Source organism: Ipomoea triloba, chromosome 6, assembly GCF_003576645.1.
Source record: "Ipomoea triloba cultivar NCNSP0323 chromosome 6, ASM357664v1".
NCBI lineage: Eukaryota > Viridiplantae > Streptophyta > Magnoliopsida > Solanales > Convolvulaceae > Ipomoea > Ipomoea triloba.
Window position 1 is genome coordinate 20413891 of NC_044921.1, and position 10612 is coordinate 20424502.

General features: G+C 32.7%; 1 protein-coding gene across 2 annotated transcripts in view; it reads right to left on the reverse strand.

The window, feature by feature from the left end:
* Window positions 1-9166: 9166 nt before the first annotated feature.
* The window catches only part of LOC116023011 (uncharacterized RNA methyltransferase BH0687), a 9980-nt gene continuing 8534 nt past the window's right edge, over window positions 9167-10612 (reverse strand). The window contains exons 9-11 of one of the 2 annotated variants that reach the window (XR_004099340.1): window positions 10275-10405; window positions 9720-10185; window positions 9167-9444 (exon numbers count right to left, since the gene is read on the reverse strand). Coding sequence is in view for 1 of the 2 variants with exons in the window: in XM_031263945.1 (XP_031119805.1) it covers window positions 10075-10185; window positions 10275-10405 (242 nt within the window). In the remaining variant the exon portion in view is untranslated. Of the gene's footprint in view, window positions 9445-9595; window positions 10186-10274; window positions 10406-10612 lie in introns of those variants that run through there. The other variant, XM_031263945.1, reaches the window with a different exon arrangement.

A 10612-nucleotide genomic window follows, 5' to 3' on the forward strand; every position in this document is an offset into this window, starting at 1 on the left:
ATTTACAATACTTTCTTTTCTTTACATCTTCAATATATAAGAGATTTGAAAGACTGATAAGATTCAAATTCAAGACAAAAGATTAGTTGACATGATTCTAGATTGTTCAATTTGGCCCGCACTAGTCAAAATCACAAAGTCTATATTTGTGTACAAAATATTATATTATTGATATGATAGTTCAAAATTCTTTTTTCATCTTTACATTACTTACCATTGATTTATAATTCACCCAATAAAAATATTACTAATAGCTAGTAATGATAAATACTAAGATGTTGATATGTTTCTAAGGTTGGAAAGTGAGTCATTAGATATTGAATTGGAGAGAAAAATAAATTAATTATTTAAAATGATTATTTGAATTTAAGAAATTGATGTGTTAATTTGTTATTGGTTGACACACATATATATACTTATGTGTGATATATATTAAGGATATATACCTACTCTTATCTCACTAAATACATACTGGACAATCTCACATGACCAATTAAAATGCTACAAACATTCATATTAATTAATCATACGTGAACTAGTAGACTTTGTTACAGGCATACATGCAATGAATTGAAGCCATGTTACAAGATAGATCTTGTGAAAATAACATCATCTTTATCTAATTCCTAATTCACCATAGATATTTTTTTTTGGAATTATAAAGATGGGGACACCCAAACAATGTAAACTAGCCCAGATATACTACCTACAAACAACCTTTCACCAAGGTGGGGTCAAATCAATCTTCCCAAGGCCAAGTGGCACACAGTCAAGAACATACAAACCCCGTTCATGTCGAAGCAGCAAGCTAGCAATAAAGTCCGTAGCCTCATTTTGTTCTCTCAAGTCATGCATGGATCAGATGATTCACCAATTATATATATCTTAATATCTGGGATAGGTTCAAATGAGAACAACTTCCCCTGTAAAAAGTGAAAACTGACAACAGTTGTCCATTACAAAATTTCAAGTTTAATTTGTAATATTTATAAAACTGGCACATCCTTTTTCCCAACAACCCTCAATGTCCAAATGAATGAATCAGATCAGCCATCACTTTTTTTATCACTCACCTTAATTCTCCCCTATATATATACACACAGATCATATGTGTTTAGCTTCTACATATATTTTCCTTAGCTTGATCCAGAATTAAGTGTCACTCACATGCCTCATAATTTACTAAGTGTTTTGGTACAACTGTATATTTTTAGATATGAAACTCCTTCTGAATATATATATAATACAATACAATTAGAATAAGTGGCGATCTGGGATTTGTTTAATACATGAAATTAATAAATAAATTACTCGGGTATTAGTAAGATGGAAAAGATATGGTGGGAGATCAGATTAATTTGCAGGTGTGTTTCATCATAGGATAAGCATATATATGCAGAAGTAGTGGTAGTAAGTAGTGGGAGCTGAGAGTTCGAAGGCATCATATCGTGAGCTGCGCTGAAAGATGAGATGTTGGCAGGCAAGCAAAGATAGTACTCAGAACTGAGAAGAAGATAGCAGGAGGCACTAACAACTTGCTCCTAGGATTTTGTCTTTTCACAACATCCTATCACTCCCATGCTTCATTCTAATTCTCTTTTACATTTTTCATTTTCTGGTTTTTCTTTATTGTCGTTTTTATTAAACACCAAACCATCTATCTATCTGGTTTCTCACATGCACCCCATCAATACACAGCTCAGTGAATGGGTTCCCATAGCAATTATATATATTGCTTAGCTTCTTTCTTAGTTTCTCATCCCCTCCTCAATCTTCTCTACTTAATTAAACACTATAACTATTATTGGTTAATTATGTTTAATTTTAAAAACAAGATGTAGTATAGGTCAGATCAAACGTTATTACATTAGTTTCTCGTTATGCCAGAAAAATTTAATTATTAGTAAAGACAAAACTTTAATTTAACCTCACATTCCAATGACTTTACCCTTTGAGCTAATCTCCTTGTAACACAGCTCAACTATAGCTCGTAAAAACGACTTTATTTTTGTATACTTACATAACCATCATGGTCACATTAATTTCGATTGCAGAATGCTGAATTTAACCTCCAAACCAACACCATACATGTATATTGTAGGGTTAACTATAAAACTCCTTATTTTCAACCCACTAATTTCTATCCATTTTTATGGTGGAAGGAAATTTCTAATGTAAAATTTTTAAAATACTCAAAATATGTGAGAAGTTAGATGAAAACTCATTTTTCAATCAAAAAAAAATCCACTTAAATCCCTTTTTTTCCCAATAATTTCATATCACACCTAGGCTAGCTAGCATGCATGTGTCATGTGTGTTTATATATATCACATGCATATACACATGAATTTGATGTATAATGCACAAGCTAAGGTATATATATGAACAGTATATTATACGTAGTAGTTTGACGGATGAGGCATTGCTTATTAGGTCATTTGTGAGCTGGACAGTATGTATATAGATACGTAAATATTCTTAGGATCTGTTGTGAATCGACAAGAAGAACAAACGTTTGAGTTTCCGATCCAAATGGAGAATTGAAGTTCATAATCATTCTTGTAAGCATATGATAATAATTGTATTCAGTAGCCCCCACCCACGTACGTACAAGCTAGCTAAGAGTAATAAGTCATATATGAAATATTGCTTCCTTGGAGAAATTTTGGTATGATAATACATGTAGGCATATTTTTTTTAAGCACGTACGTTCCAATATTGCTAGCTAGATCAACCACCACTCTCAAATAACTTTTCCCCCATACATCTAATAACTAATCACATTTATTAATTAAGGAGTGGTTTAAAATAAGGTTTTATTTTAATGATTTATACCAATTGATGATTGATATATGCTTGAAGTTTTTATATACTGATTAAGTGATTGTGTTACTTTTTTTTTTATCCTCGGAGCTTAATTAAAGAAGAAGTGTCCGTCAAAGACCTTGTGATCTAGTGACACCCGATTGCACTCCACACGGGAGGGTTGGATTCGATAGGTTCGAGCCTAAGTGAAGGCGATATTGGTTCTTAATTTGTGTTTCATTTGGTTGAGAAAGTTGATATTGACTCTTTGTGCTTGCGCATTGGCATTTGACCCTATCTATTAAGCCACTCAGTTACCATGACATGCCCTGTCAGGTTAAGGTGTAGGGACCCTTGGGTAAGATACCAACAAATTTAACAATGAATTCAATAGTTACAACTTAAATACGTTTACCAATATAATTCCGTTGATAAATTAAATACCTACAAAAGTAATTTACCAACATACTCCGTATTTTTTAAGTAAATTTATTATTATTATTATTATTATTATTATTAAGTAAAGATGTTCAATTTAAATGATGAGCAATCTTAGCGTTCATTCTTCTTCTTCTTCTTTTTTTCTTTTAGTTCAAAATTGGTAGAATTCAAATTAATATAATGTTCATTTATGATAACTTAAATGCTAGTGTCATGTAGCCATATATGCACGCATGTATGTGCACATTTATATGATAAAAAAATTAAAATAAAATTCTCTGTAAGTTTATTTTATTACATTTTATGAAACAAAAGAAATAGTCTACTCGTATGTATTTCTTTTTAAAGAATTATACAATTTATGTCCTAACCTTAATTTTTTTTATAAGTATATGTTCTTTAATTATATTTCTTTTTAAATCCTTCCCCCCCCCCCCCCCCCCCTTTTTTTTTTCTTACAAGACATTATTTGTAGAATTACTTAATTTCACTTTTGACATCATGCTACAATGCTACATATCGTAAAAACTCCCATTTTTAGGAGTTGTTTAATTGGAGAGTTTGGGACTAAGGAATGGTATTCAAATTCATTTTGTTATTTGATTAATCGTTAATTAATTCCACCACGAATTAATAAAACAATTTTTACATAATAATGAAATATAAAAACTATCCAACATAATAATAACACGTTAAAATATACATATTATGTTGTAATTTGTGTGTGTGTGTGTGTGTGTGTGTGTATATATATATATATATATATATATATATATGAGGCGGTTCAGGTGAGAATGCCTCACCCAGGAGAAAAATCAGAACCACTCACAGTCGTCCACGTTTTCAGATCTAACGGATCAAAAACACTAATTTAAAAAAATGCGATAACATTTTCATAAATGATTGAACATCGAAGTGCAAATAAATTGTGTTAAAAGTGTAAATAACATTTTCATATAGTGCACCTAAGTGCAAGTGAAATGTACACTGAGAATCAATATTAACTGCACCTAACATTATAATTAGTTGCACCTGATGTTATCATTAAGTGCACCTATGTGAAAGACTTTATCATTATGTGCACGAATGTTACCAAGGTAAACTACTTGCACTTGTAAGTGATTTTACTTGCACTTTTTACTTGCAAATTTGCATCAGTTACTTGCACTTTTTACTTGTAAATTTGCATCAGTTACTTGCACTTGTAACACATTTTACTTGTACCAAAGTTCGAGTTATTTACGAAAATGCTACCGCGTCATTTTTTTAAAAAAAATTATATCTGATTCGTTGAATCTGGACATGTGAACAACTATGAGTGATTCTGATTTCTCTCCTAGTCAACCATTCTCGCTCCCTATATAAATTTTAAAATTTTTATATAAAAATAATATCAAATACAATAAGTATGATGTTCCTAATTGTGCCAAGTGTAATTGTCCATATATAGTTAGTGTCAATCGTGTATCGTATCATTAGTATGTAAAAGATTTCTAAATTTTATTAAAATCAATTTTCATCATTGAGGGGTGTTTATTTGGATCTAGTTGAAATTTTTTTCTACTTTATTTCATGGCAAAACAAATTACACTGTTTAGTTGGATAGAATTGTAAATCACAAAATTTTAATTCCCTCCTTTTTGTTGAATTGCAATTTATAAGTACTCCCCATGATGAGTTGCAATTCAACGGTTTAGGGAAAGAATAAATGAGAATAAATGACAAAAGTACCCTTTATTATTATTATTATTATTATTATTATTATTATTATTATTATTACACAAAAATATTTTAGTCTTTATATCACTTATTTCCTTCTCATTCTTAATAATTTTATTCATTCATACCAAACAATATGATTTGAATTTATGCTTTATTCCACATTTTTATTTTTATATCGAATTATAATTTCTTTCCTCCTAACCAAACGCCATGTGAATAGGTGATTGTATTGCCCGCCGTTAAACCAAATGTCTCGTTAGTCATTATTCCCCTATTTCCCTTTGTTGGTAGAAATGGCATTAACGGAACGGTAGATTTAACGTTAATTCGGGATTGGGCCGGCTTTAAAAGATATTGGTCCACAGAAGAAGTGGTCCATCAATCATCAATCCACACGCTTATCCCTTCCCTTCAATCTATCCAGATACGTTTACACGCTTGCGCTCAAGGGATATTAGTTGTCCAGTTGTCGGCTTCCTGTGGCGTCGCTTTCAAGTTTCAAGCCGTTTCTGTTCACTCCGGCTCGGCTAAATACGCCGGCGGGTCCCGGAGCTGCGGTCAACACGTGAATTTGGAGTCTTATTCACACGTGGCGTGAGCTGATTGGAGAGATACTCATCCAGAAAGCTCTATCCCACGTGGATGATCGATTGACGGCTGGTGATGGTGATTGGATTGGGTGTACGGGACCATCTGATCACCTCGCCCGTCCGATTCGATTCATCTCAATCACCCAATCTGCCAATTTATGTATTTATGTATTTACCCAAAAAAAAAAAAAAAAGATTTCACATTTATATACAGTGTGTCTCTGACTATTTCAAAAAAGTATACAGTGTGTCTCTACAGACTTCCAAATTTCAATGCCGAGCAACATTTCAAAGATTTTTGAATTTTGTTTATATAAGTTTGTAATTTTATGCTTTATTATAATTGTATAAGAAAAAATACAATTGTATAAATTACTTTTAAGTTAAAAATTTTGTCACAGAAAGATTTTTATTTTTATTTACATGAAAGTAAATTGAAATCAATAATTTGTGGCCATATGACAAAACTAAAAATGTGACTTTCAGGCTATTATACATTGTATACCCTGAGGTATAATCACCTGAAAACCATATAATAGTCACAATGTCTTTTTAGTACGATTACTTTTCTTATGTGATTTTCAGGTTATTATACATGGTATACCTGGTGAACATCCTCGGATAATGGTTATTAGTTTTCTTCATCACTCAAAAAAAAATTGTTATATTAGGGTATCTAGCACATTTTTCATAAACTTATATTAAAATCACAATAAAGACAAGTATTGCACCTATGATAGTTTAACTAATTGGCTAATAAGCATGAAACCATTGTTGATGTCAAGGAGTCAATCTTGACTAGACGTAATCTTTGGTATGATGGCCTATCTTAGTTTCATTAATTGTAATTATAAGTAATTCAATATATATTTACATGGTCAAAACCCAACTTGTTGCAACCATCAATTCAAGACCGGCAAGACACAGATTATAAGTAATTTAATATATATTTTATTTATGAGTAGTACAAATACTTATGATATATATTTGTATGTCAGTCCATATTCAATTTTTATAACTATGATATTAGGAAAATAAATGGCACAGATTATCTAATTAATACAGACGAATTCATTACAATACCAATTATATTGATTATAGTCATTGGCGAGCCAATATGATTCAATTGTGTGTAACAAACTATATATGTAATAATAACAACAACTAAAAATTAATTTGATAGTTAGATTATATACTTTTATGTATTATATATTTAATGCTAGGTATAAGATGAATTAGGCTAATCTGGACTAAAAGACAATAAAACCTTGATTTTACAGTTTTCGCATGAAACCATATATTGGTGTTTGTTTGGGGAAATGTATTGCACATTTGTCAAATTTGTGGGGAACCTTTTGATTAGAAATTCCAAATTGGAAGCTATATAAGTTACTAGAAATTATGAGCCTCGTGATGGAATCTTGTCGGCTAAGGACATGGACGTACGTACAAAGCCCAACATCATATCATCTCGCTAAGGAATTTCAAACAATGACATACCTCTTAAATGGCTTCTTTAATTTTAGCAAATGGGATTGGTTTTGAGCCACTAATATATATAAATAATTTAAATTTGAATTTCATTGTTAATATTTTATTAATTACTTATTCAATATAGTAGTGTGCATTGATCTTGAAAGTTAAAGAATGAAGAAAAATTTACAACCGTTATCTTAATTGTGTTTTGGGTGAAATCTATCATATGACCTTAACTGACAAAGAACTACAATGAGGTAAACTAACATACGTTGTATATAGTTGACCGGTTCAAATTAAGAAAACCAATAGACATTTCCCATGTGTAGAATTTATAAGAATGGCGATTTCTCTCGAACTCTTTGAACGTTCAACTACCTTAGGATAAGCCAAAAGTTGTGAATTAATTACGCATATTCCAATAAGTGAAAGAGGAAAGTTGAATGGTTGTGATCGATAAACACTCAAATTCAGAGCTCACAACTTAGCCTAACAACTTGCCCGTCGCCGCTAAAAGTCATAATTATAATTAACCGTTGTTTGGGGCATATCAATGCAAGAAAACCCTAAAAAGTCATTTGACATAGTGCCTAGCTTAGCTATAATTTTTTGCACAGAATACAATCATATATACTTTTGAGGTTATACTAGATAGTATTAACTCTTACCCTTACAATTTTTTGTACAACTATAAAAAGACTATATAATTGTACCTCGTGTTAAAGACATCGATGTCGGACAGACAAAATTTTGTATGGTTACCATGGGTAAATGTAATGTGTACAAACAAGATTCCCTAATGAGGAAGTAAAGTGAGAGTTACATGTACATTGGGAATTGGAAATTAAAGTGAGGCATGTGTTTTCCTTTATTGGTGTGCAAACCAAACCGTATTTGATTTGAAAGCGAGTCAACTATAGTTGGCAATAAGTGGCCTGGGTTAAATCGGGCATGTACATGCATGTACGTATGGAAGTCGCAATCAATGAGGTGAGCTGAATTCATGGAAATGCCGGCCGGCCGGCCGGCGGGGCCGGATCGGAGTGGGTGCTCTATTGTGTTGTACCTTTCACAACTGTTCGTCGCTATCCCGAGTTTCCCCACATTCACTGGAACCACAACCAACCCCATTCCCATTCCTGTTGTGGTACTACTAATCCTAGCTGGCTCCCAAATTCTGGGTACATCTCTTTCTCTTCATTCATCGCCACCAACAAAATCTTAATTACTCCAAATATGGGTCATGAGGATGGAATGCATTTTGTTCTTTTAATGCTTTTAAGATAAAGATTACATGGTTTTAAAATTAAGTAAATTTGTGTGAAATTATTTTGACTTTTTAGGTAAAATGTAATATTTCTTTCTATGAACTCATAAAAATATTGTATTTTAATTAAAAAATATTACAGGTCACGGTTTCATTATATTCATCTGCCGGAAACTGACTCGCTGTTAGTGCGCAAGGAAGTGATTCTTCCTTCGACCTGTTGGCTAATGATGTAAAAGATATGGTTAGTTCATTTCAGCATGCATGTCTTTCTTCTTCTTTTTTTTTATTAGTGCACAGTGAAGTGATTCTTCCTTCGACCTTTTGGCTAATGATGTTATGCATGTCTTTCTTTTTTAAACGAGTCGTGAACACAACGGCCCATTTCTTGTTCCAAGACGACTTGTGAAATGTGAAGAGTGAATCCAGGTTGTAACTAAGGTAGTTGGGTTCATAGTTGAACAAATTTTTGGGGTAGCATGAAAGTGAATAAAATAATTAAATAGGCAGTTCAAGTGAATTTTAAAAATATTGAAAATTGCCCATAATTGTACTCCCTAACAAAAAGTCAAAAGTTGGATAAAATTTTAAAAAATTTTGACTAAAATTGCAAGTGGTTATTTAAAATATTTTTTAATATTAAATTGGGATCATCGGGGCTATTTCTAAACTATAGTTTTACCCAGCCAAAATTTCAAATTTTAGATAAGGTTTGCGTGCTCCTACAAGTCTATAGTTTGTTACTATGATATTAATTCGGATTCAATCAATAAATCTAACACACTACAAGATTCAAACATCCAACTTTATAGTTATATTAAAATCCACTTACCAACTGCTAGGTTATATAATGACGAAAGAACGGTAAAGTGCAACGTCAATAAAGTTTTCTTGCAAACTATATAATGTCTACAAACTAATTATATACCCGCCCTAATATATTCGTATACACCATGCCACATCGCTTGCTCAACCTCTCCAATTCAAGGCTTGACTTTTAGATTAAAAAAACAAACAAACAAACAAGTAGCCAACCAATAGGTGACCTGCAATTTCCAAGTTTCGAACTGAGCCATTACAGTGCAGAATCTGTAGGTTTGGATTTGCATGGATCGATGTCTGTCCACATTCAACAAACGATTTCTGCAGTTGAATCACTTCATTTGAGATTGCTTTATTATCTTCTTGTTTCCATTTGGCTTTTTTTTTCATTCTTCAGTTTATTTACACACCAACTTTGTTCCTTTACTTACCAGTGACAACTCTACCTTATAGGCAAATTACTAACAGATGGTATGATTGGTAATTTCAATTCATATACTCCGTATAAACCAATGAATAGCATTTGTCACAAAGGAAGTTTATGAATAACCTAAACTATAATACATGAATAAACCAAGAGCATAGCAGAGACATACCTCAAAGGATCCATTTGTGTTGTATAAGAATTAGTATCATTCGAGGATTGTATGGCAAAGCAGCAAGTAAATCCATACTCAAGATGTCAGTCTCGTCTGTTTCATTGCTGTTGTCCAAGAAAAACAATAAACCAAGACTGCCTTGAAGCATGGCTCCACTTAAAATCCTTTAGGGAAGCCCTTCAGCTCACTTTCCAAACCAAAAATGGGAGCATTCCAACTATATTATGCCAATTCGCCTCATTCAGTGTGACCTTTCCACACCCTGAGAACAAGAATGATTCTGGATGCACTTGCACAGATTGCGTCCATATCTCTCTGAATTTCCTCTGGGACTAATGCCTAGCCGAGCCGATTATGAAAGAAGCTCCAGCAAACAAACACATTCAATGTGAGGAGTATGTGGGAACATGTCCACTGGTTGCAATTTACTAAGCTTGTAGCACCCACTTATATTTTTCTCAGGCTGTAATTGAACCATGTGAAGGACTTCAGGAAGACAGGAATAACCAAATTGAGACATTCAGTGAGATATAGAAGAGTTGAAATACTTACTACACCAAAACAGAGGTAATTAAGGTCACGAGCACAAGTGGCAGGGTTACATGATACATAGACAATGCGAGCTGCCTTCAAATTTAGCAGAAACTTAATCAATTTCATGTGCATTCCTGGACGATTTGGATCTACAGGTGCGACACAATGAACAACTGTCAGCAAATCTTGCACTGTAGCATTGCACTCAAATTACAAGTATAAATTGTAGGAAATATTATGCTGATAATATGAATAACAAACATTGTGTCATGGAATAACCACTGCCTAAAAGCGAATTTGCCACTATCAATGCAGGCTTGCAAAAGCAACAGCACCCCCCCCCCCCCCCCCCCCCC